Source organism: Scyliorhinus torazame, chromosome 14, assembly GCF_047496885.1.
Source record: "Scyliorhinus torazame isolate Kashiwa2021f chromosome 14, sScyTor2.1, whole genome shotgun sequence".
Taxonomy (NCBI): domain Eukaryota; kingdom Metazoa; phylum Chordata; class Chondrichthyes; order Carcharhiniformes; family Scyliorhinidae; genus Scyliorhinus; species Scyliorhinus torazame.
This window is the reverse complement of record NC_092720.1, coordinates 101,275,645-101,303,386: the sequence shown is the minus strand read 5'-3', so window position 1 is coordinate 101,303,386 and position 27,742 is coordinate 101,275,645. Positions and strand designations below refer to the sequence as shown.

General features: G+C 44.4%; 1 protein-coding gene across 1 annotated transcript in view; it reads left to right on the top strand.

Annotated features, from left to right (window-relative positions):
- Positions 1–26,580, top strand: part of pik3cb (phosphatidylinositol-4,5-bisphosphate 3-kinase, catalytic subunit beta) — a 264,946-nt gene extending 238,366 nt beyond the window's left edge. The window contains exons 18-23 of the mRNA XM_072474558.1: positions 6,421–6,499; positions 11,527–11,691; positions 14,770–14,893; positions 17,145–17,290; positions 18,725–18,857; positions 22,185–26,580. Coding sequence (XP_072330659.1) covers positions 6,421–6,499; positions 11,527–11,691; positions 14,770–14,893; positions 17,145–17,290; positions 18,725–18,857; positions 22,185–22,322 — 785 coding nt within the window. The 3' untranslated portion in view covers positions 22,323–26,580. The remainder of the gene's footprint in view (positions 1–6,420; positions 6,500–11,526; positions 11,692–14,769; positions 14,894–17,144; positions 17,291–18,724; positions 18,858–22,184) is intronic.
- Positions 26,581–27,742: the final 1,162 nt, after the last annotated feature.

The following is a 27,742-nucleotide window of genomic DNA, read 5'->3' as shown; positions in this document are numbered from 1 at the left end:
TCTTGATTTCCGGTTATGAATTTCACAGGAGATTGATTTTTAATCGTTAAAAATCTTGCTGATTGAGGGAATTGCAGTGTTTTAAGAGCCTAAACAGTTGAAGGTACAGTTACTGATGGAGGACTAATAATGAAAGTTTGAGGTGTGCTAGAGGCTAAAATTGGAGGAGCATTGACATCTCCGATGGGTCTGAGGCTGGATGAGGTTACCGAGGCTGAAATGAACAAGGCCTTGAAAGAATTTGAAAACCGTGATGAAAACGTTCTCATTCATGCATTTACTCATCAAAAACCCTCTGAATAAATCTTCTCCCACAATGCTGACCATGGGGCGTCATTCTCCGACCCCTCGCCGGGTCGGAGAATCGTCGGCGGCTGCCGTGAATCCCGCCCCGCCGGTTGCCGAAGTCTCTGGCACCGGATATTCAGCGGGGGCGGGAATCGGGCCGCGCCGGTTGGCGGGCCCCCCCACTCGATTCTCCGGCCCAGATGGGCCGAAGTCCCGCCAATAAATTGCCTGTCCCGCCGGCGTGGATTAAACCATCTTTTGAACAGCGGGTCAAGGCGGCGTGGGCGGGCTCCGGGGGCGGGGCGATCTGGCCCCGGGGGGTGCCCCCACTGTGGCCTGGCCCGCGATCGGAGCCCACCGATCCGCGGGCGGGCCTGTGCCGTGGGGGCACTCTTTCTCTTACGCCTCCGCCACGGTCTCCACCATGGCGGAGGCGGAAGAGACTCCCTCCACTGCGCATGCGTGGGAAACTGTCAGCGGCTGCTGACGCTCCCGCGCATGCGCCACCCCGAGATGTCATTTCCGCGCCAGCTGGCGGGGCAACAAAGGCCGTTTCCGCCAGCTGGTGGGGCGGAAATTCCTCCGGCGTCGGCCTAGCCCCTCAATGTTGGGGCTCGGCCCCCAAAGATGCGGAGCATTCCGGACCTTTTGGGGCGGCGCGATGCCCGTCTGTTTGGCGCCGTTTTGGGCGCCAGTCGCCGGACATCGCGCCGTTTCGGGAGAATTTCGCCCATCATGTCTCTGACCTTCAAATATAAATATCCTATGTGCATTGCATTTATGATCAACTGTAGTATTTAATTTTATGTTAAGATATTCTTTGCTTTAACCTGTGAACCTATGAGGTAATCTCCAATGTTTGGCAGGTTAGCATGAGATAACACTAAATGCAGGTAAACAATTCCTGCAAATGGAATAATTGGAAAATACTTGGATAAGCTCCTCTGTGGGAATAGAATATTATAGAATCCCTACAATGCAGAAGGTGGCCATTTGGTCCATTGAGTTTGCTACTCAGACCCATGGTCTCTTCCTAGCCCTGCATCCCACCTAACCGATTGCACAAGGTACAATTTAGCATAGTCAATCCACCTAACCTGCGCATCTCTGTGGGAGGAAACTGGAGCACCTGGAGGAAACCTATACAGACACTGGGAGAATGTGCAAGCACCACACAAAATCACCCAAGGTCCGAATCCAACCTGGGTCCCTGGCACTGTGAGGAAAAAGTGCTAACCATTGTGCCGCCCAATATATGAAAGCAATAGCTTCCAGATTTGGGGGCTGAAGGTTTTCCTACTGTTAGACTTCGAAAGTAAAGGCCCAAAATAAAACAGTTTGCACATATTGTTTTGTCAGGCCGTCTCGCTGCATATGCTGAGCAGTGCTTCAGGATTTTCTGTTTATAATGATTTGGAATTGTATATTTTTAATCTCCTATGAGTGACCTCAAGACAAGGTTACTGGAACATGTTCAAAGCATTTTAATGATCTCATTTTGAGGTATTAATTGAAGGTGTCATCCTCTCAGCAATTTACCATCCTTCTATCTGCTGAGTTTCTTCTATTCATGGTTGAAAATATTTAATTCATGGTTGAAAATATTTATAAAGAGCAAAAAGAGGTTACACATATAAAATGTGCAGTACAAACTAAAGGATGCTTGCAGGCAAGTGTGTACGCATGAATAAGGTCGACATATGGTTTGCACGGGCCAGTAGCAAAGAATAAAGATTCACATTACACAGCTCTAAGATATGTTTGAGGCCCCCATGTTAGTTCATATCTAAGCTCACTTAGCCAACATGAGATTTCTTCCAATTCTTAGCTAAATTCACAGTGGTGAAGCTAATTATTTTAAATTGCCATGTAATTCTAATTATCTGTTTACATTACAAAGAAAATTTCAGGAAGAAGCTGGTGCTCAGGATTCAGTCCATTGTACATTAATGGGTCGGTTCCAAACAGTGAGCCAAGCAGTGGTACATGTGAAAACTTGCAAGTCATGGTTTCTGACTACCTTTCTGATTGGCGTGCCACTCCCTTGATAGCTACATACATACATACCAGCAGTCAGGCATTTACATTTCTAACCTTCATTATTGTCACAAGTAGGCTTACATTAACACTGCTATGAAGTTACTGTGAAAATCCCCTAGTCTCCACATTCCGGCACCTGGTCGGGTACACTGAGGGAGAATTCAGAGGGCGGGCCGCTGGGAGTACCGATTCTGGCCCCTACAGGGGCCAGCACGGCGCCGGAGCGGTTCACGCCGTCGCGAACTGGGCGCCATGGGATCCGCACATGCGCAGTGGCGCCGGCGCCACTGCGCATGCGCGGTGGCCTCCCTCAACGCGCCGGCCCCGACGGCCTGACAAAACAGAACATATCGCGGGATTTCAGGGGCCGGCGCGAAGAAAATAGGCCCGGGGAGCGAGAGGCTGGCCCGCCGATCGGTGGGCCCGGATCGCGGGCCAGGTCCCATCGGAGCCCCCCACCTGGGGTCGGAGGCCCCCCTCCACCCCAACAGGCCGCTCCCCCGACCCTGCACGCAGAGTTCCCGCTGGCTGTAACCAGGTGTGGACGGCACCGGCGGGACTCTGCCTTTTTCGAGCGGTCACTCGGCTCATCCAGAGCCGAGAATTGGTGACCCGGCCGACAATCGGCGGCCTGGCCGCATACAGCGGCCCGCGACCGGCGCCGTGCCAAACGCGCCGGCGCCCATTCTCCGCTCGGGGCGGCTTGGCACAGTTGCGGGGATTCTCCGGCCCGGCCCCGGGCTGCGAGAATCACGCCCAGAATGTTCAATTCACCTAACAAGCACTTCGGGGCTTGTGGGAGGAAACCGGAGCACCCGGAGGAAACCCACGCACACACTGGGAGAACGTGCAGACTCCACACAGACAGTCACCCAAGCCGGAATCGAACCTGGGACCCTGCCGCTGTGAAGCAACGGCTACCGTACTGCCTGGTCTAGGAGGTTAATTGCTTAGTCCACTGATAGCCAAAAATAGAATGATATCCTGTGCCATCATGCCTCACTGCCATGTTTAGAGACTACAGCAAGAAACCCCACCCGACCAAGTGGGCCTCAATAATTTGAGATGCAGAAACACCGCCTCATTGAATTTGCATTGCTTTATTAACTACAGCACTGTAAAGCAAATGTAGTGGAAGTATGTAAGAGCACATTATGAGAATGATTACCATCGGTGTACAAAGTTTAATTGGTTCCCTCTCTCACTCTCGCATACATTTAGAACTGGCAATTCTATCAAATTTACTTGGGATTTCTCTTTTATTGGATGATGTAGGTATTGCTAGTGATTAACTGCAGTTAATTGGTTCTGAGCTGACAGCACTGCAATGCAGGTCCATGGTACATTTAGCAAAAAATATCTAACTAATTGGATAAGAAAATCTTCATACGTTTGGCATGCTGTGGGAAAGGTTTGGAGAGGAGGTAGTGTGAGAAAGAGATAACGGATCGGCTGGTTTGTCTGTAGATTGCTGGCTGCGCCCGTCTGTACCCCGCAAAAACTTTTGTAATTGCAGTTATTATTTTTGTAGTAGCATTGTGTGATCCGTCAGTGAAGCAACCACTTTACAGTTGATTTGCTGTGGCCATGGTGATGTGACTTATTTCTGATGTATAATCCCGGAATAGAGCCCAAAATGTGGGTGAGCAGAGATCTTCAAGTACTGATGAAGCTGGGTTTGACCATTGCTTTACAAATAATTGATTGAAATTCAGCAAGCCTGCTCCTGGGTAAAGAGGGGAATAGCCACAAGGCTAAGTGACAACCTTGGAACACCTCCCCCCCCTCCCCCTCCAGCACAATGCTTTATAAAATAAATTCCTCTCCGCTAACTGAGTCAGTGCATATGATTCTGGAAGATTTCAGTAAATAATGACAGCAGCTTTCATTTGACTGGGCGAAAAGGCATGTCTTTTTCCTGAGAAGTCATGCTTTCTTCCCAGAAACCGCAGTTCTGATCCCTGTTGAAATTAAATGACGAGGCCGTCAGGATTGACTTCTTGCAAGTGGTTAAACTACTCCCTAGACACTTGTGGAGTAAAAAAAATTAAACAAGCGGCTGTAAGAAGAGGGCAATACAGAGAGAGGCACAAGAAGGGGTGCAATCTGCCACATTGAGTTAATGCTGTCCTTTACAGAACTGATCAAAAGGGTACTCTTTGGAGCTTAGGAAAATTAAAACCCACTGGACACAACCAGCAAAATACATTGGTCCTACTTCTTGGAATCAAGATGTGAAAATGCAGAAATGATCTCTTGAGGTTATGGTACAGCAGATATTAGATGGAACGGTGCTGGTAACCCTTGGTATTGCTGTTCTAGTAAGTGGCCTGTGAGGTAATGTGTCTGGGCAAAGCGTAACTCCATACTGTCGGACACTACAAACATTTTGAGGAAAGGGTTGTCCCTCAAATTAACAGTTTATAAAACAAGTATAATGCAAGGATTTAAAACCTCATGGTACCCAGCAACTAAAAAATGTATCTAGTGAGTAAATAGAAGTGCTGGAAAAACTCTGACACCATCTGTGGAGAGTGAAACGTTGAGTCCAGTCCGACTTATTTTCATGGAACTGATTTTATTTCAGATTTTGCTTTTATTTGAGTAACCAGTGAGTAACGTGGTTACCACAGTTTGATACTTGAGCATTATCTAGTGGGAGCCAAAGCTGTAAATGGAAGAAAGTAGTTGGAGAAACCTCTCGGATAACTGTAAAGATACCTAGGCACTGCCAGATGCAGAAATAAGCCCTCCCTCTCTCCCCAGGGTACTCCAATCTGCTTGCCATTTGTACGGCGTGATCCAGAAAACTACTAGTAACCAATTTGCTAATCCACCTATTTGTTTATTTTCTTGAAATACGGTCGGATTTCTTCAGTCTTTTGCACAGTCGGGGTTGTAGATATATTTTTTTAAAGCAATGAAAACAACCACACTAATTTAACAGCTCTGGTGGGTGGCACGGCGGCACAGTGGTTAGCACTGCTGCCTATGGCGCGGAGGACCTGGGTTCGATCACATTCTCCCCGTGTCTGTGGGGTTTCACCCCTACACCCCAAAGATGTGCATGTTAGGTGGATTGACCGCGCTAAATTGCCCCTTGGGGGGGGGGAGGGGGGGGGGGGGAGGAATAATAATTGGGTACTCTAACATTTTTTTTAAAAGAGAGAAAAAAGTATTAACAGCTCTGGGAGCAGAAAATTGCAGAAGAATGTGGCGAACACTTGTGGCAGAGAAGGAAAATAATGTTTATGTCTTATCCAATTTGTCTGCAACATTGCCAGCATTTAATTTGGGGAACCAGCTCACGACTGAACCTGTAGGGAATCTGAATCTGGAGCTACCTGAACTTACTGATGTGCAGCAACAGATATTTGTAATGACAGACAAGCGTCTCCAAAGACTCTTCCCTCATTACCCCCAGCCATTTAAAGAGTGATGACTGGTTAACGGTTTTGATTGGACTGGCTTAACCGCTGATTGATTCAAGAATTAAATAGGTGCCTTGAAGTGCAGCAGCTCGTGAAATAATTAGCCACTTTGTGTTTTTCTTATCCAAGCTTTGTCCCAGTTTTAGGAATGGCCTATTAAACTTTAAAAAATAAAATTTTGAGTGTGTCTTAATCACACAATGTTTCCGTTGTTCAGCATTAGAAAGTGCCACTGTGAAATCAAGAGAAAAGAAAATACTTTTTGTAAATTGAAATTAATCAGCATTTTGCATGTGGCGTGTATTTTGTTTGGGGGTGACTGTTCATCACACCAGTGAATTCTTCTGGCATAATGGATTTATTATTGCCTAACATATACAGTGGTTTTGCTCTACAACTGAATTATTAATGGGGCATGTTGTGAGACAAAAATGAGGATGTGCTGCACATGAGGAAAACTTGTTTATATATGAGACAACTCTCACTTCATTAGAATTGAAGGCCATTACAAAACATGGGGAGTTAAAAAAATCTACATCACTAATTGTGACATGCTCATTAAGCATGATAGTCTAATATGATTTATTATTACGTACAGATTTTCCACAAACTGTGAAATAACTCACAAATCTATGCTGCTTTCTTTCTTCCTTGTGTTCAGATCTGCGGCAGGACATGCTGGCTTTGCAGATTCTACATTTGATGGACATGATATGGAAGGAGGCAGGCTTAGACCTCAGGTAGGCCTCCCACAGTTCACTTCCTTCAACTGCCTTTCAACCGGCTTAACTTTACAAACCAGACTGCGGCAGTGTGTGGATGAACGTTTCCAGTTATTCCATCTGAAAATTTGAAGCACATTTAAAGGAAAACACTGAGCGGAAAAAGGAGACAGATTAGGCCTTAAGGCACAGTTAGCTCAGAAGAGTGCATATGGGTTCATTATGTGGGAGCCTAGCCTTAACTTTGATGTGCGTACTGAGTTGGAGCATACTTTTTCCTGAAGAAGGTTTTATAGCAAGTACACTGTGGTGCATATTTACAGAATTTAATCCTTCCACAACAAAATAATCCTGAGCATTTTGTCAATCTCCCCTTTTCTTTGGTGGTCAGATAACTTGATGGTTGTTCTGTTGCGTTTTGGTAGTTAGGTCACCCAATTGCATGATAACTTCCAGCCACTTTCTTTGTAGCCCTTATACGGCCCGAAGTATAGGTTTTCAAGGCATTAAAAAAAAATGAAGCCTCTTTAATGCAAAAGACAAATTCAGACACAGCTTTGTTATAAATATCAGTAATAGTATGTCAGGGCATAAAATATCACCACAAAGGGAAACATCAGTAAATCATTATAAAATACAGTGAAAGGAAGGAAAAAGACACCTTATTGCCAAGAATTGCTTGTAGTTCTGATGTGTTTTTTTTAACCAAACTTACAAAAAATCAGCAGTCATCTTGTTGATAAAAAGGCCAGAATGAGATGGACTGCACCCCGAGGACATGTCCTCAACTTGACTCCTGTCAAGCTGTCTTTCTGACCAGGATGTTTTCCCCCTTACTTTGACCCTATTGACCTCCAGGGCTAAAAAAAACCTTTCATCGCAACTTGCTTTCAGAGGGGAAGTAGTTGGAGGTGTGCCCAGTGAAGCTGTAAGTAGGGTAAGTTGGAATGCCATGGAAAGGTGCCAACTCACCCTTTGAACTTCATGTGCACTTGGTGCACTTATCACGCTGTGATAAGATAGGCAGTGATTCCCAGTTTCATTAAAATTGGCATTTTGTTTAATTGGCATGTGATGCCTTTATTACTTTCCTCTCCTTCCCCCCCATAAAAAGATCTTGGGTGGAACTTTCGCAAGCCCCCTGTTTGATGGCGAACACGATGGGAGAATGCAGTAGAAGGGCCTGAAATCAGTTTCACGTGATGTGAATTCGCATCCGGATCTTCTGCTGGTGTCTACTATGCCGGTCGGAAAACCCAGCAGACGATAATGTGAACCTCATTTGTATCCTGTTAATGGGATGCCAGATTCCCCACGATACCAGCGGGGAAATACACCAGCGTGAAACACATTCGGAACAACGTGACGCGCAGATGCCTGGACTCATCAGAGCAATGCCAGGGGGTTCGGGATGGGAGGCCGCCCGTAACCCTGGAATACCATAGCGGTGGATCTGGAATACCATAGAATACCTGGAATACCATAGCAGCAGGGGAGAATCAGATTAGGTGCATCTTCCAGCCTCACCGTTCCTGGAGATCCATGTTCCTTTTCAGGAGGCCCACCTTCTTTCTTCAATAGTGAGCCAGAGACATTGGGCAGTTTTTCAATATGTCACACAGGCACAACATGCCTTCCAGGCCAGCCCCGCCACTGAATGCAGCGTGAAACACCCGGGTACATAATTAATGAGGTCGGGGCCGGATGATTTGGCATGTTTTCCCATTGGCCTCTATAGTGGGAAACACTCCACATTCCCACCCCTGCCACAGCACTTAGTCTCAAAATGGGTGGGCTCTGTCCCTTATTTCTGAAACAAAATGCTTCACAAAATTAATTATTCATCGTCTTTGGTAGATACTATTCTGTTTACTCTTTAAAGCCCAATAATGGTCCTATTTTAATTTAGGCTGAGGTAGACAATGCTAAATAAATGCTTATATCACGCGACCAGACTATAGGGTGGGAAGGCAAGAGACACAGATAAAATTGATCTCAAGTGCATTGTTTCTCTTTTTCCATGCACCTAATCCATTGAATCCCTACAGTGCAAAAGGAGGCCACTCAGCCTATCGAGTATGCACCGGCCCTCTGAAAGAGCACCCTATCTAGGCTCACTCGTCCGCAGTAACCCTGTAACCCACCTAACCTGCAATCTTTGGAGATGAAGGGGCAATTTAGTATGGTCAATCCACCGAACTTGCACATCTTCGGACTGTGGGAGGAACACCCGGAGGAAACCCACGCAGATACGGGGAGAACGTGCAAACTCCACACTCACCCAAGGCCTGAATCGAACCTGGGTCCATGGTGCTGTGAGGAGTGCTACCCACTATGCCACCATACAGATATCCCATTCGCAGTGTTGTCCAATTCTGAGTAAATAACGCATTGGGATCATTTACAGCAAACTTACCGCAATATATCTTTAAAATAGTGTAAAATATTAATCTTTCAATAAAAATATGGAAATGTTAATTTAAGTTTGATGCTGAAGGGGTTTTACATTTTGACCGTTTTTCAATGATCTTCAGTTCAAACACTAATAATTGCTTTCTTTATGTGCTGGTACAAATACCTTGCTAAAGCAATGGCACCACATTATGCATTTTAGAAAGGTAATGGATACTTGGGATTTTAATTGTTTCTGAACTGTTGAGAAGCCATAGAAGTGCTGTTCATGTGTCAAAGTAGCCAGGAAAAAAGATTAGATAATCTCCTTAGCACCTGGAAACTGCAGACTTCCTTGGCATAACTTCATTTTCTAAACCTTGGCCGAGGTGCACTTTTTATTCTGGATTAGCAGATGGACAGAATACAGCGCCATCTGTTGTTGTTCTGGACTAATTGCAACTGTACAAATGTTCAAAATTTCTGAACATGGCCTATTCGTGATGGGAATTAGAAGATTTAGTTTCTTCTTTTGCTGGGTTTACATTTGAATTGTTGCCTTAGAGGTAAGTCATAAGTCAGGGAGCAAACTAACTATAGTTGTTGTTAGTGCATTTACACACACATATACTTTGTTTTGCCCTTTGAGGAGTAATGGGAGAAATGGTGGAAGGATTTCCGAGCTGATTATCAGCACGTTTAACGCTCCTTCCATGGCCAACAAGTCCTAGCATTGGACTTGAACCTGGAGCCTCTCGTTCAGCAGTATGGGCGCTACCACTGCGCCACAAGACCTCCTACTAATCATAGGAGAGGACTTGATAATGCAAAGTCTGTGCTCCGTACCACAAACCGCTAGAGCACTGTTTCATCACAGTGACTTGCTTTGAATTGCATTGACATCTCCTCACTGTACAGCAGAACCTGTCTGCTGTATGTTATGGGAAGTATCTGACAAGCAGGCTTAGTTAATCAGTGAAAACATGTGGTTAACTCAAGCCATGAACCATCCTGACTTGGACATATATGTCAGAGTCAAGAACTGGCAGTTCCCTACCTAACGGGAGTAGAGATCGCAGATGCATATAGGGATGGAGGAGAATGGGTGGAACAAGGTCATGGAGGGATTGAAATTTGAAAGTCAAAGAATTGGCTCTCTGATTCTTTTCTTCTTTAAACTATGTCTTAAAACCCACCTCTTTGTGAATCTGATCTTTTTTTAATATAAATTTAGAGTACCCAATTCATTTTTTCCAATTAAGGGGCAATTTAGCGTGGCCAATCCACCTAACCTGCACATGTTTGGGTTGTGGGGGCGAAACCCACGCAAACACGGGGAGAATGTGCAAACTCCACACGGACAGTGACCCAGAGCCGGGATCGAACCTGGGACCTCGGCGCCGTGAGGCAGCAATGCTAACCACTGCGCCACCGTGCTACCCTTTCTCAATCTGATCTAATATCTCCTCACATGGTTCGGTACTACGTGATGTTTTATTATGCTCCTCTGAAATCCTTGGGACATTTTACTGTGCTAAAGGTACCATATAAATATAAGGGGCGGTATTCTCCGACCCCCCGCTGGGTCGGAGAATCGCCGGGGGCTGGCGTGAATCCCGCCCCCGCCGGCTGCCGAATTCTCCGGCACCGGATATTCGGCGGGGGCGGGAATCGCTCCGGTCGCCCCCCCCCCCCCCCCCCCCCCCGGCGATTCTCCGGCCCGCGATGGGCCAAAGTCCCACTGCTGTCATGCCAGTCCCGCCGGCGTGAATCACACCACCTCTCTTACCGGCGGGACTAGGCGCCGCGGGCAGGTTCCAGGGTCTTGGGGGGGGGGGGGCGCGCAGGGCGATCTGGCCACTGGGGGTGCCCCCACGATGGCCTGGCCCGCGGTCAGGGCCCACCGATCCGCGGGCGGGCCTATGCCGTGGAGGCACTCTTTTCCCTCTGCCTCGGCCACAGCCTTCACCATGGCCGACGCGTAAGAGAGACACCCCCCCCCCCCCCCTGCGCATGCGCGGGGAAGACGTCAGCATCTGCTGGCGCACCCGTGCATGCGCGGACTTCCGCCTGGACGGTGAAGTCCTTTCGGCCCCGACTGGCGTGGCGCCAAATGCCTTTGCCGCCGGCTGGCAGCGTGCCAACCACTCTGGCGCGGGGCTAGCCCCTCATGGTAAGGGCGTGGCCCTTAATGGTGCGGAGAAATCCGCACCTTTGGGACGGCGACGCCGGAGTGGTTCACGCCACTCCATCCCGCCGGGACCCCCCGCCGGGTAGGGGAGAATCCCGGCCAAGATGTTTGTTGCTTAAATGGAAACCAATGTTGGTCAGTAAGCATAAGAATGGAGCAGGCATTAATTGCCCAGCTGATTTTTAACTGTAGCCAACCGTGCCCTTCCCCCGCAACCCCCCATCCCATTGCCTGACCTTAGCTAGATGGATGCAGTTAAAGTTCCCCCGTACTCAGTAATGACAAACTGAAGTTGTGCGAATCAGCAGCCCTCCATCACTTCTCCCCAGTGCTGTACTGGAGTTTAACATTGCTCTGCGATGGAAACAACATTATGCCTTCAATATATTTACATCCTAAATTACCATTGCTTCCTCCTGAAGTATTTATGTAAAATCTTACTATTAAACTGTTTCTTTTTCAGAATTGTGCCTTATGGCTGCCTTGCAACAGGAGATAAATCTGGTGTCATTCAGGTGGTCTCTGCTGCAGAAACTATAGCCAATATCCAGCTGACTAACAGTAATGCAGCTACTGCTGCCTTCCACAAAGATGCTTTGCTGAACTGGCTTAAGGAAAAGAATTCTGCGTAAGTTTTTGCTCTTTACACTTGGCCCTCACGCGAATGCCTAAGAAAGAAATGGAGACTAAATTTAATGAAGATGCATTGCTTTTAGCTCTTTTTTAAAATGTTAATTTATTCCCTTCAACCCCCATGCCCGTAAGATCATAAGAAATAGGACCCTCGAGCCTGCTCCACCATTCAATAAGACCATGGCTGATTGGATTGTGGCCCGAACTCCACTTCCTTTTTTAAAATGAATTTAGAGTACCCAATTTTGCCTCAATTAAGGGGCAATTTAGCATGGCCAATTCACCTACCCTGCACATAGATCACAGATTATAGAATTTACAGTGCAGAAGGAGGCCGTTCGGCCCATCGAGTCTGCAAGGCCCTTGTAAAAAGCACACTACCTAAGTCCACACTTCCACCCTATCCCTGTGACCCCACCTAAATCTTTTGGACACTTGAGGGATAATTTAGCATGGCCAATCCACCTAACGTTCACATCTTTGGATTGTGGGAGGAAACCAGAGCACCCGGAATAAACACACGCAGACACAGTGAGAACGTGCAGACACCGCACAGACATGCGTAATGACAGCCTTCACTGCTCTCTGTGGAAGAGATTCCAATGACCGACGATCCTCGGAGAGAAGAAATTCCTCCTCGCCTCCAGACTAATTCCTTACTAGGATATGGTCTGACCGAGATATGGTGCACAATTCTTTGGATGATAGGGTTTCCCACCCCATGACTGAAGAATCAGTGAGGTTGCTGGCTGCCCTGGAACCATTTAACACTTCAAGAAGAGTTAATTGGCAGGAAAGTTTTCTGTCCCTCACTTGGGAGGAAGATCCACCTCAGAGTCTCTAGATTCTGTGCTAACAAAAGCCCCGACTGTGGCATGCTCCACCCCTCAGAGGGTAAGGGGTTGGGGTGGTTGGGTCGTGACCCCATATTTGCTAACATAGCAGAGCATAGAACTTAGCTGCTGTGTAAAAACCAAACTTCCTGTCGTTCAGAGAGTCCAGAAAAATGTTTTTTTTTTACTCATTGTGGTTTCAAACTGTGTTTCATTAAATAAATAATAGCTGGATTGTTCTGTAGCTGTACTTTTATTGGAAGCAAAAATGCATCTGGATCGACCACTGTTGTCTGTGTGTAGTAAATGCACGCAAAGCAAAAAAATATGGTTGACTTTGGGCCCTTCACAAAAGGATACACAATGTGAGCTCTTGTCTTGTGGTAGCTAATGTAAAAGCTTTTTGGATGATCTAAAGTTTTGGGACGGCTTGGAAATCTGGCTAGAGTTCTAAAGATTCTCCACTGTACATCTGAGAAAAATCACTGCAACCATGAGAAGAATTTAGAACAGACTCTGTAACCAGCCTCAATCTTTACATGGTGAACTGTGACTTTTAATGGTAGTTTCCACAGATGCATGTCTTTCTTTCTGAAAGTCAAACTAAATATTCAGCTCATGGGGAGTGGGGGGGCCAAAGAAAACATGGTCGTTGTCATAATCATAAAATTATCATAGAATCAGTACAATGCAGAAGGAGGCCATTTAGCCCGGTGAGTCTGCACAGTAGCATAGTGGTTAGCGCAGTTGTTTCATAGCTCCAGGGTCCCAGGTTTGATTTCAGGCTTGGGTCGCTGTCTGTGCGGAGTCGGCAGGTTTTCCCTGTGTATGCATGGGTTTGCTCCGTTTTCCTCCCACAGTCCAAAGATATGCAGGATAGGGGGATTGGATATGCTAAATTGCCCTTGGTGTCCAAAAAGGTTAGGTGGGGTTACTGGGTTATGGGGATAGGTTGGAATTGTGGGCTTAAGTGGGGTGCTCATTCCAAGGGCCGGTGCAGACTCTTTGGGCCGAATGGCCTCCTTCTGCACTGTAAATTCTATGATTCTATGACCCTCTGAAAGAACACCTTCCCCCACCTAACCTGCATATCATAGAATCTACAGTGCAGAAGGAAACAATTCAGCCCATCGAGTCTTCACCGGCCCTTGGAAAGAGCACTCTAGCTAAGCCCACACCTTCACCCTATCCCTGTAACCCACCCAACCTTTGGTTTGGACACAAAGGGCAATTTAGCATGGCCTAACCTGCACATCTTTGGACTGTAGGAGGAAACCAGAGCACCCGGAGAAAACCCACACAGAGACCATGCAGACTCCGCTCAGACAGTGACCCAAGACGGGAATCGAACCCTGGTCCTTGGTGCTGTGAACCACAGATTCTTCAAATTCCTAATATTCAATAGTTTAGTATGGGACTGGGGTCATAAATGATAGATCGAGGTGGCAAGGCATGAAAACAAGTTAGTAGCTTTCACAGGAACAACCTGTAAATTACCAGATTTCTTAGTTCAGTTTCACAGCTCACCATATTTGAATCTACGACCACCAGATTTCTAGTCCAACAACATACCTGCCACAAGAAGTCTTGCCTTGCACCATCCAAAGCTGCTTTTAGATTAGTTCTTGTATCCCGCATTCTACTTGTAAAGGCCAATCCTTTCATCACTGCACCTCGTCCTCTAAAATTCTCTCTGCAAATCAGTTTGCCTCGATATTCAGCTCTGAAAGAGCCTTAACTCTGTAAATCTGTACTCTCTCTTCCCATCCTTACAATTTTCCTCCTTCTGTTTGGTATCTGCCGTGCTATATAAAGTTGTGTATACAGGTTATTTGAGGTAATAATACTTGCAATCATTTTCTGTACATTGTGGGCGGCACGTGGCGCAGTGGTTAGCACTGGGACTACGGCACTGAGGACCTGGGTTCAAATTCCGGCGCTGGGTCACTGTCCGTGTGGAGTTTCACCCCCACAATGCAAAGATGTGTGGGTTAGGTTGATTGGCCACGCTAAATCGCCCCTTAATTAGAAAAAAAATTGCCCCTTAATTGGTACTCTAAATTTTTTTTAAAAATTCTGTACATTGTACATGGAAGCTTTTAAATGCCCTAATTTAATATCTCATTGAGTCTAAACTATATATAAAATGGCTGTACGTTAATTTTCATTGATGCAGCTATAATTGTTCCAGCTGCAAACAAATCTTTTATTGTTTTTATTTGACTTCTGATTCATTGCAGGGATGCTCTCGAGCGAGTAATTGAGGAGTTTACTCTGTCATGTGCTGGCTACTGTGTAGCAACCTATGTGCTGGGGATTGGTGACAGACACAGTGACAACATCATGGTCCGAGAATCTGGTCAGGTACGATCCAATAATGTAAAGAAGTGACTCAGAATAGGGCTAGAAACATGGTGGTGTGATTTCACAACCAATTTGTACTGGTAGCTAGCAAAGCTAATATTTAAATCTGGGGCCTGTCATTCCTGTCATCAGGGATGATATGCTAGAATGGATATCCATTTTGATCTCCATAACATCATAATTTAAACAGTCAAAGTTCTGCAGTTGGCTTATTGACAGAGATACTAGCGGGAGGAAAATCTTTGTTTCAGCCTGATTGAGTATCCTTAATATTCTTCATCTTCGGGTACCATCCAATTACTCAAGGGTCACTAAACCATTGTTTGCACCGTGATTTTTTTTACTAGGCAAGCCCCAGGCCGATCTCTGGTGGAGTGGGAATTATTATTATGATTATTGCTATTATTCTGAAACACATGCTTAGCAGTCTAGTCAACTGAGCTAACCATTCCCCTCCCTGAAGGGTTAAGGAAAACCAATATGATAGTTTACTGGAACCCAGGGTGGATTCAGAATAAGTGCTACTTTTCTGACATTGAGCAGTGTTTTGATGAAATCTGAATATGAAGTAGAATCTGAAAAGTGTGCAGATCTCTGAAACCCTTTTTCCAAATGTTCAAAATCCCAATAATAATGTTCCATGTGATTTTGAGTCCACGTTCATCGTCCGTGTAAATGATGGCATGGGCATAAAACCCCACAAGAGTCAGGAAACTAGATTCTAGATTCAAGGTCACATTTGCTGACCATTCCCTTCGCCGGTAACATAAAGAGTTCCCACCCTTTTTGGGTAGGGTCTCATTTCCATATATTTTAATAAAAATTTCAACCTTGTTAAAGGGCCTCCCAGCTAATGATTACCACCCCCACACACACACACACACACCCCGCCAAACTTCTCAACTGAATATTCACACCTCATGTCGGCGAGGTTTACAATGTGTGTAATCAGTCGCGGGGATCCATTGGGGGGCACCAAGGTGGGTGCAGACCTGGGGGGGGGGGGACATGCCAGCATTGTCACTGGCAGTGCCAGGTAGACATTATCGTGGTGGATCCTTTGGAGAGCCCCTTGGAGGGAATGGGGTTCCCCTTATGTGTGTTGGTTGGGGGGGGGTTACTGTTGCCTGTGAAGGGGAGTTGTTGAGGGTGGGGGGGTGGGGCTGATGCTTGTAAAGGGGGGGGGGGGCAGAAGAGTGCTCCAATACTTCCGTGGTGGAAAAGAGCTCCCTGATTATTAATAATAATAACAATAGCTTATTGTCACAAGTAGGCTTCAATGAAGTTAATGTGAAAAGCCCCTCGTCGCCCACATTCCGGCGCCTGTTCGGGGAGGCCGCTACGGGAATTGAACCCGCGCTGCTGGCATTGTTCTGCATTACATGTCAGCTGTTTAGCCCACTGTGCTAAACCAGCTGGGGAGCAGATGGGAGAGAGCCCCTGGGCCTATGGTTGGGGTGTCGCTTGGGGTTAGGTTAATTTTCATCCCTTTAAAGACAGCACCCCGATCTCTGTGGAGCCGGCCTTGCTGGCTCTATCAAGCCCCCTTAGCGCCAGAAAATCTGGTCTGAAAACTAGGTTGGAGAGAAACATGCTGGTTTTCAGTCTGAACCTGACACTGACAAATTTTGGTAAAATTCTGCCCATTATTAAATTTGATGTTTGCTGTTGCAATATTGCAGTATTGAAAGTGTTGAGCCTTAATAACGATCTATCTTAATTACCCCTTTTGTATTATCATGGTGCCCCTGACAGGGACCCCAGTTTCAGAAAGATGATGTTGCCACTGAGAAAGAAGTTGAGAATCACCTCTGGAGGCAGCAGTACTGTTATAAATTGCTGTCAGTAACTATGTTGACTTTTGACCCTGACAATGGGCGAGCTCAGACTTGTTTCAGTGCTGGCCTTTGTGGACCTTTCAACATTGGGTAAGGTTCAAAGTCAATGAACTAAAGCCGCAAACACAACTTAATTTACATTTGTTCATTTTGCCACAATGTGTCTGGGATGATTCTACGGTAACAAGTTACTTGGGAGAGCTATTTTAAGTCAGAACTGCATACAAATAGGGAAAAGACCTGCCAATCTGTGACTCAGATTGTGAATGCGCTGAAGATTGAAATATTTGGGAACTGTCCCCCTAGTAAAATGTCATTTCTTTCATAATTTTGTTTTTGCCATTCTTTTAGTTTCAAAGATTGGAGAGCGATTTAGTACGGTAATAACGCTGTTGCTTTTTTTTTCTTTCCAGCTCTTTCATATTGACTTTGGACATATTCTTGGCAATTTCAAATCTAAGTTTGGGATCAAGAGAGAGCGTGTGCCTTTTATTCTTACTTACGACTTTATCCACGTCATTCAACAAGGAAAAACAGGAAACACTGAAAAGTTTAACAGGTAATTAAAAGGTCACATTGTTCTTGCTGTATTGTGGCTCTATCAGAACATATTTTCACAGAGGATATGAATAATTCAGCACTTGTTCTTGAATACTTTATATTCCATCCCAACCTGGTGTGTCCTTTTTCAGACCAGTTGCAACTGATGTGCATCCCCTTCCCTATATCATTCAGAACTCTCTCTTTCCTGTGTCTGTCTTTTATTACATTATGAATAATTGACATAACCTCTTAGAGTAACTAAGCAATTGTACAATATTTATAAACAAATATGTAAAAACAGAAACTTCTAATAAGCGCACATATTTTTGACAGATCAGAAAGGCTTGTGTCGTGTAACAATTCCACTGTTCCTGTTCATGTGGTCCAAGCTGTTTAATATCATAGCGTCTATAATTTCCTCAAAAGCATTCTCAGCAATTGGACGTTTCATATGATTTAATTATTAATATTGAGCCTGTTAAGTTTGATATGATAATCAATATTAATTGATTAACTATATAAAAGCTCTGTGTCATATGACCGAGGACTACAACTTACATACCCTGTAAAATCCACTTAAAATCACTAATGAGCTTACCTTGGTAAGCATTGGGAACATTGCCATGAGCTGGAAAGTTGCAGATTTGAGGCCACATTTGTTCACAAATTCCTAATATTGCTGCTGGGTGGGCCAAAAAGGAAGGGAAATTGGATCATCTGATTCCACCTGCACAGGCCCATTTCTGTGAGCTACCCTTTGTCCAGAGCAAGGATAAAATTGGCACAAGGTGGTTTGACCTGCTATTCTTATTTAGGAAATGAAAAGCACATATGGGGTAAGCTTCATTTGACACTAGTGGGGTAAACATTTTTCATATGTTGTGTAGATAATCATAAACTCACAAAAAACATTAATACTCATAATTAACATTAATTTCTGAGAGGTGTTTTGGAGTGATGAGGGTGGAAGGAGACTTCTGTTGTTAGTGTTTACTTTACTAGCCCCTTAGGTTAACTAGTTTTATTGGTCTACTCAACCAGTAAACCGCCTCATACTGGAATAATTTTTCATAAATGTCAATATAAAAAATGGTCCTGCATTTTGCAACCGTTGATGCTTTAAATGCCAACATTTATAGTCAGCATTTTGAAGTGAAATGCAAAAGTAATCTGAAATCAAAAATGTTCCTCCTTTTAAAATTCATTAGCCTAAAGGGCTATGTCAATATTGTAAGGAGTGAACACAAGTCTGATATTACTGCTTTTGGAAATCAAATTCATTTATTTGACGCACAACAAAGTAATGGCTGATAAACAGGTGATTAGCTACCCAGAGTTGGGTACAACAAACAGTATATTATAGTTTCTATTGATATATAGCTGTCCTTTTATCTCCTCAAGAACATCCGGAAGGTTGTGAATATTGTACTGTTATCTATTTTTTTGTAAGGTTCCGTCACTGTTGTGAAGAAGCTTATCTGATTCTGCGCAAGAATGGAAACCTGTTCATTACTCTGTTTGCACTAATGTTGACAGCAGGACTACCTGAGTTAGGCTCTATCAAAGACATTCAGTACCTTAAGGTAAAACTTTATTTCTGTAACTTTCTTTATTCTATTAGAATTACTTCAAAAGTAAATGATAAAGTGAGGAAAGAGCAAAACATTGGGGTGCAGAAATGCTGCAAAGACTGAACAAGCATGGCAGCACCTGTGGAGAAAGAATCAAGGGTGAAAATTTCAGGTCAATGGCCTGTCATGAATGAGGCCTTTTGCACCAACTTGGTAAGCATTGGGAGTAGGCCCATGAACTGGGGAAATGCAGATTTGCGCCCCATATTATTTATTCTGTGGAATGACACAGGAAGCAAAGACTTAACATTTTCCTGCAACGAGGACAGGAAATTGGGTCAACTGATTCCACCAGCCCACATATAATTTCTGTGGGCCTCCCAACATCCAATACACGAATAATATTGGCATATGGTATCTTTTTTTCTCTTTTGCTTTATCCAGCAGCAGTAAAAAAGTCCCAGCACTTAATTTTTCCTTCCAGCCCCTTCCTGCTCCCCACACACCATCTGATCAACTGGAATTTAAAAAGATTCTTTGATAGGATGTAGCAGTCACTGGCAAGGGCAGCATTTGTTACCCATCATTAATTGGCTTACAAAGCCATTTAGGAGTTCAGTTAAGAGTCACCGCGTTGCTGTGGAATTAGAATCACGTGTAAGCCAGGCCAGTAAGGACGATAGTCATGATTCCATAAAGGACATTGCCCATTCAAAATCATATGCCAGTGACATTATGAAGTGCTGACCAGCATCAGTGCCAGAATAGTATGAATTGACAGCTATGTGTTACTGTGTCAGTGTTTTCTTTGTCTTGCCAATGGGAAGGTTGTTCCCCCCCCCATTACAATTATTTCAAGATGGTCCAGTTGAGAATGACAACTCAATATGTGGAGGGTTATGCCACCTTTCCCCTTGTACAACTGTGCCACTCGGGAATATTATCCTTTCTGATAGTCTGAAATTACATTTTATTATGGGTGATTCAAAGGACCATTTTCCATGTGCTCATTGAAGAATGGAAATATTGGTGCCATTTAATATTGCCAAAGACCAATATGTCCAAATCCTGAGTATAACCAATGTTTCTGGAAAAAGTTCTCGTGCAGAAGAAAGTTTTTCCTGTTTAATTGCTGTATCTCCACTTTTTTTTTGCTGAATAAAAACTACATAATAAACCTATTTATATAACAGGGGATTAATAATCTAATGGTAGCCTTCAAGCACCTCTAACCATGATTCCATTATCATTAATGTTCCTTTAAACCCCCCCCCCCCCCCCCCCACCCAATTGAACGATTCTCACAAATCACATAACCTACCTGGCAGCAGTGAACACACTATGAATTTTCCCAGTCCTATGGAGACCAGACCAATAAGAGGGAACCAGCTACCCAATGCATTCCTGTCTTTGGGGAAAATTCCTTGGGCATGCTGGGAAAGGGTTCAGCTCCTGCTCCAGGGAGGTGGGCACCCAGTTTGCGCAATTAATGCCCCACTGAGGTGCCATTCTGCAGTGGCACTCTTAGTTACCCATCATTGGTGTGGCCCTCTACTGTGTGCGGAGCTTAACAACTCATTTGTGACCTGCCAGGGAATCATTAAAGCCAGTGGCTCTATTTCCCATTGACCTGGCCGTAGGGATGAAAGACGTGTCCATATTTGCAACCAATACTGGAAGGGGGGGGTTTCCCCTCCACACCAATGGCCCTACTAGATTTAGGCCTCTTTATTTGCAGACTGCTCTGGAGTTAGCTGAAGGTGCCGCCATGTTGCGGCGTTAAGGTACTTGGCTTTCTACCACATCTCTTCAGATGGGGCTACCAACCTTCCAAAGCTGCAGGCCCCTGATTGGACCTCCAGCCTTGAGAACCTGATAGGATGATAAGCATGAAAGTTTGAGTTGGTAGGCGCACTATCGAAATGGGTGGGCTTGGGAACTCCCATATCAGCTCGACGTTAGATTCCCAAAGCTTAACAAAAAATATAGGTGGCTACAGTATTCTTAAGGCTGTAGAAGAGGAAATTAAAATGGCCTGGATCCTCAGTCCTAAGTGCTATTACTTCCCCCAACACCAACACTGGGATATGAGACAGTGAAGGAAAGGAGAAACCTGCTGTGAATATTGTCAAATAACTCGAGAGACACAGTGCTGACATCACTTCCCAGATGTGGGTCGGGATTCTCTGCCCCCCCCCCCCTGCTGGGTCGGAGAATCGCTGGAGGGCGGCGTGAATCCCGATGCTCCGACGCTGGCTGCCGAATTCTCTGGCGCAGGTTTTCGGGCAGGGCCGGGGATCACGCCACGCCGATCGGGGGCCGTTGGCAGCACGCCCCCCCCCAGCAATTCTCTGGGCCCTGATGGGTTGAGCGGCCACCCGTTTTCGGTCAGTCCCGCCGGCGTGAAATAGACATGGCCCATCCCAGCGGGATCTGGCTTGGAGGGCGGCTAGCAGAGTCCGCGGGAGGGGATCCGGCCCAGGGTGGGGTGGGGAGGCCCACGGTGGCCTGGCCCGCGATCGGTCGGTGCCCACTGATCTGCGGGCAAGCCTGTGCCATGTGGGCACTCTTTCCCTCTGCGCCAGCCTCTGTAAGGCTCCACCATGGCCGGTGCGGAGAAGAAACCCCCTTCGCATGCACAGGAATCACGCCGGCAGTCCTGCGCATGCGCCAAGTCGCGCCAGCCCGCAGCGGCCCTTCGGCGCTGGTTGTCACGGCCCCAACCCCTCCAGCGTTGGCCTAGCCCCTGGAAGTGCGGAGGATTCCGCAACTTCCGGGCGGCCCGATGCCGGAGTGGTTCGTGCCGCCCTTGGAGCCGGTGTCGGGCCATCCCGCCAAGTGCGGGAGAATCCCGCACGTGATCCAGAACTGTAGTTCATCTTCAATTTCAACGACTGAGGGAAAGAACACGGAGAGAAAAGCACAGTATGACCAAAGTATACACAAGGAAGTGGTTCAGATTGAGGCTTAAATATGGGCCGGAATTCTGTCATTCACTGGCGGTGGGATTCTCTGGCCCCCCCCAGCATCGCACCCCCACCTGTGGCTTCAATGGGACTTCCCATTGACAAGCGGCAGGAATATTGAATCCTGCCACCAACTAACGGCCTAGCCAAATTCTCCCATCCTCGCCAGCAGTTGCAGTCTGGTGAATTCACAACGGAGAATCCAGCCCGTGATCTACTATGCTTTCTAGTACACATTTTTCCCAGAAACCAAAGTTGGGTGTTGTGCTGATGTAATTTTTGGAAGATTTAAGATAACTTACGGAGATGTAGCCATACGTCATTAAAAGTGATGCAGACCTGCACTTCACAAATCTCCTCCTTTTGGCCCCAGGACTCCTTGGCTTTAGGAAAAAGCGACGACGAGGCACTGAAGCAGTTTCGACAGAAGTTTGATGAGGCCCTTCGTGAAAGCTGGACGACGAAAGTGAACTGGATGGCTCACATTGTGGCCAAAGACAAAGGGTCCTAGCGAATTTTCGACAATGCACTGAAATAATTACAGGGTGTTACATGAGGGAACAGCTGACTTCTGGACCAAACTGCAGGAGAATTCGCAGTTGTTGCACTCCATTGCCTTCCAGCTCCCAGTGCAAATGCAACACTGTATTATGTATATATCTGGTGGATCCTACCGACTTTGCACGCTGCAGGCTACTGGTTGCTTCACCTTCAGATTTCTATTGACATGGTACTCGTGAAATAGATACATACTTCTCCAGAAGTTCCAAATATTGAGCATGACCAATACAGATGCTGTATGATTGGTATTGGGTGTTGTTCATATTCATACGTTTATATTCCATTCATTGTTAAGTTGAATTTTTACTTTAGATCAGTAAGGCTGGACTGATTGATCAAGACACAATCCAGTGAACAAGAATTGGTAATAGTTTAAAAAAAAAAATATTTATATTGTTCTGGATCTGTTGCGGGTACCAGGTTATCCCATGTAAAACAGCAACCTCAGTATCAGTCAACCCCTTTGTGGACACTGTAGCCTATGTTTGATCAGCACCATATTGCTGCAGATCTTCTCCAAGGAGAATGATTCTGTGTTCTCTTAAAATCCTGAAGATTAGCTTGATGTTATATAGTTGGGTCTAGGAGGAAAATAAACTGGTATTTGATACGTTAGAAAAAAGTATCTTCCCATGACACTACTCCTCCTAAATCCTTGTTAGTTCATGGATGATTTATAAATATCTGGTAAGTGAACCTAGAATTGCCATTTCTGTTCAACATCTATTCTGTTAGGATCTTTGCACTGAATAAGGAAAAAGCTCAGTAAATAGCAGAGGGGTCAATTTCTTTTTTAAGGTTTCAAGTCAACTTGGGATTTCATGATCGATTTTACTAGACCTCGGTGGTATGTTTCAGGTGATATTTGTAGAGAGAGTTACCAAGCTAGCTTCAATTTTGCACCTTCAGTTTAAGAACCTCTCTGGAATTAATTCAAAGAGTTTAAGATGGGTTTTGCAGTCTATGACATCCCAGGAATGAAAGTGCTGTGACTTATTTCCTGTCACTTTTGGTGATGGATAAGTTAAAGTGAAATCTGCTTTGAAGTTCCATTCCCAAGTGTAGCAGACGTGTATCAATGAAAGGCAACAGAGAGTGTACTTATAGGGGAAAGAATTGCTCTGATAACATGGAATTATATTGTAAGCATGATCTTAATGTGTTTATGATATTGCAAAACATAGCATTTGGGTTATCCAGGTAGTTGTACGTATAATGTGAGGACAGGCATGTTTAGCTGATATGCTGCAATGGGATTCCCTTTTTTAACAGTGTTAGCAAGTTCTGTCGTCAAAGTCGTGAGGAAATGCACCTCGTCTATTCAAATTGATCCTACACCTACAATCCAGATGAACACAGAATGCATTGATGTTTACGAAGTGTAGAAATTTTAACAAACATAGGTTTGGGGTACAAATTTTGTACTTTTTACATGATTATTGAATCATACATGCTGGACTACCCTGCAGTGATTCTGACATGAACTTTCATTGGAAAACCACTGTTCCTATACTGTTGCCAGCTGAACTCGGGTGCGGAGGCCTTCTGCAGTTCCATTTAGACACCTCCAATGCACACTGAATCCAAATTGCCCACTGGACCAAATCGCACAAAGAAGATCATTTGATTCAGTCAAAATTGGGATTCTTCTGACCCTCAGCAATTGCTGTTTATTTAGGACGCTGCCAGATTTAATTTTCTGACTGCTTTTGTAATGCTGTCTTAATCTCCAATGCTGCTCAATGGAGGGGGAATAATGCAACAGGATAAAGGCAGATGCTGTAATTTTGATGCATAGATGGAATGGTACTGCATTTCCTCTTCCCCGGTGCTATGCAGGCAACCGATTTTTACATTGTGCAATACAAAAATGCTTGTTTTTTTTAGAAAAAGCTACAGTTGCAGTTATCAAAGCATGAGTGAGGGAATCATCCTTACTGTCACTGGCTTCTCTGGCAGGGGACTGTAATGGCTTGAACTATATCAACATTAGAAATTTATGCTGATGCCTTTACTTGTGGTTTTTAAGCTAAAAATATATTAGAAGTATTTTGAAATAAGATGGCTTTCTTACAAGAATTGGGAATGTGCGATCAAGATTCAGCTCGATGGAACATTTATGTTTTAAAATAGATGTTCGGGACACAGACTATCTTTTTGGGCATATTATTGGAGTTCTCCACTGTGCAGACATTTCCCAGTTTAGAACCACTTCAACCATTAGGTTTCATATGAAAAAAGACTGGTAAGATGAACAAGTTTTAATTGAAGTGATTTTGATTTGCACAGTTTAGCCTCAATGCATAGATACTGATACTTTAGTGCACTTTAGCAGATAATTAATGTTTCTAGCCGATGGATAGAAACATGGTGACACTTGCAAACGAACATATGGATTAGGAGCAGGAGTAGGCCGCTTGGTCCCTCAAGCCTGCTCTGCCATTCAATAAGATCATGGCTGATCTGAATGCATCCTCAATCCCACATTCCCGTCTACCCCCGATAACATTTTACCCCCTTGTTAGTCAAGAATCTATCTAGCTCTACCTTGAAAATATTCAAAGGCTCTGCTTCCACTGCCTTTTGAGAAAGAAAGTTCCTGAGGCTTATGATACTCTCGAGAGAAAAACACCCTCCTCAACTCCTCAGCACCATCTTAAATGAATGACTTCTGATCTCAGCAACGATATCTCTTTTTCATGCCGGAGACGTATTCCAGCTTCAGTCCTGAAATCATGACTGCTTACTTTCATTAACCGGTCAGTTTTGACGCCCACCAGATATTCACTCTAAAACTGGGATATCTTAATAGCTATCAACCTAATGACAACTGATTATTTATTCAAAAAAACAGATTTCGCCAATAAGGAAACCTAATGATCACCTCTGGTTTATTCCTGTATGTGAATTGTGAAATGTACTTGTTTCCAGTTAGTTAACCAATCCAACATAGTATTCATAGACAAATGTTATACAGGCCTGGAAAAAAGCTGCAGTAAACTTTCAAATGTAAATTAGTAAAACTAATTGAAAAGCATTATAGCTGGGCAGCACGGTGGCGCAGTGGTTAGCACTGCTGCCTACTGCGCTGAGGACCCGGGTTTGATCCCGGCCCCAGGTCACTGTCCGTGGGGAGTTTGCACATTCTCCCCGTGTCTGCGTGGATTTCACCCCCACAACCCAAAGATGTGCAGGTTAGGTGAATTGGACACACAAAATTGCCCCTTAATTGGAAAAAAATAATTGGGTGCTCCAAATATATATTTTTTAATTATAGAAAATCGAATGGATATATTGCTGATTGGCCAGAAGTTGTGAAGAGGAGGAGAAACCAATTGTGTTCAAATCTTCCGCTGATGGAGATAAGTGTCTTGCATGTTAGACCCATTCTGTGCAGAGCCTTTAAGTGATTGTGAAGTGTTATTTATTTTTTAAATACATTTTCAATGTTGTATTTATAGTCTTCCCAACTGTACATCAACCTCACGCATCCTCTCTGTTGGAAGTGTGGGATATTCTGAGCTGCAAACTATCCCGTGACTGCTGTCAATGCTGCTCTATATTTGTCCAAGATCGACACTTGGCATGGCAGTATGCATGCCTGTGTCAGTCTTTTCCCCCTCACAGGTGTGGTGCTGCATCTCGAGAACAGGAATGGTCTCCACCTTGTGGCCAACAGGGAACAGAGACTATTTTTCCACCAGAGCCACGGTTTAATGCCACGTGATTGTAGGTTAGGGAAGTGAACCTGTTACCTTGGTTATTGGTATTCCAATGCTCTATCATCAATGCTACTGTTCTACTCTTTGAATATTTTTTATAATTATTGAATGCTTGTTGCTACTACTGAATTGTGTTGATTTGTATAGAATTATTATAGGGATTTAAAAAAAGGTTCTTTTATTTGGACGGGCTTGGGCAACACTCCTACAATATTCCAACAACCATTATTGACAGTGGATTTATTTAATTCCATGTACATGTAATAATGATACGTATGATACATGAATGGAACACATGCAGGAAACGGTGCCTTAAAAGAATTGCTAGAGATTTTGAATGTACTGATGTTAGACGAAATGTTTCAGATTTTGTTCCTGATATAGTAGACCAAATGTGACATTTCAGATGGAAAAGTGCAAAGACACACTTATCAAATGGCTGTAAAATGTATATTTTGCTTTTAATAAAATCTTTTTTTAATAAAACTTATTTTACATTATTTGGTTTCTGTATTGAACAAGGTTTGCATCCAATTGATATGTTGCTGTAAAATACTTCCCTGCCTTCCTCTGGGGCATCACCTTGAAATTAAGGGGGAGCACACCTAGAAATGAAAAGCCTGTCAGGAATTTTTACCATCTTGGGGAGATGTGTTTATATGAAACGGAGCAACTGCTGCTGTGGTCTAGTGACTACCGATAGTTCACAGTACAGGTATTTATATTTATTGGGAATATTGGGTTGAGGTTCAGAGTGGAGAACAATGCCAAGATTTAAAAAGTCGGAAAAGGGGTGAGGCAAATCAAACGAGTGAGACAAAGCTTGATGATGTTGTTCTTTGCTTTGTGGATGAGGATGGCTTCGAAGTGTAGTGTCTCACAACATCAAGCTATGTTTTGAACAAAGCTAATTTATTAACACTACAACTAAATAGTTTTGAATTACTCACTAAGATATAAAGATTACAAAATTCTCTATTGACAGACCTTCTGAAAACACAACTATTCTCTATCCTGCCTAATCACCTACTCACGGATCGACATGTATGCTCTTGATCACCATCTAGTGGTTGGATGCATTCACATTAAATTGTTAACTCTTCATTTACCATACAATATACGCATTGTCACATTGAGTTTTTAAAACTGTTGCTTGTCGTCTTATGGAGTAAACTCAAAACCATGTTCAGAATGGTTACTTTTGGAAAGGGATCTCCAACTGCTGACAAGTGGACTTTCCCAAAATTATTTTGATAGAATAATTTTAAATGCCCAAAGTTAATTACCTTGAGAGATGAATCTCCGATGTATGAGTTACATGTTTACTACAACTTTTTAAAGAAACGAACGAACTGTATTTATATTGCACTTTTCATGACCACCAGACATCTCAAAGTGCTTCATAGTCAATGAAGTGTTTGCTTCACAGGTTTTAAAATGTAGTCACTGTTGTGGGAAACAGAGTAGTTAATTTGCTTCCAGTAATGTGCTATAAATATGTGAAGATGTGTTGTTCAGTCTTCGCAAATAACTGGAAATGAGGTCGAGAGTGAGAGCAGTAGCATTGAATTTTGACAATAGTTCAATGAATAAGTTGCCTTCAGTCTTATGAATATGTAGGTTTAAGGGACGAGGAGCAAAGGAGATA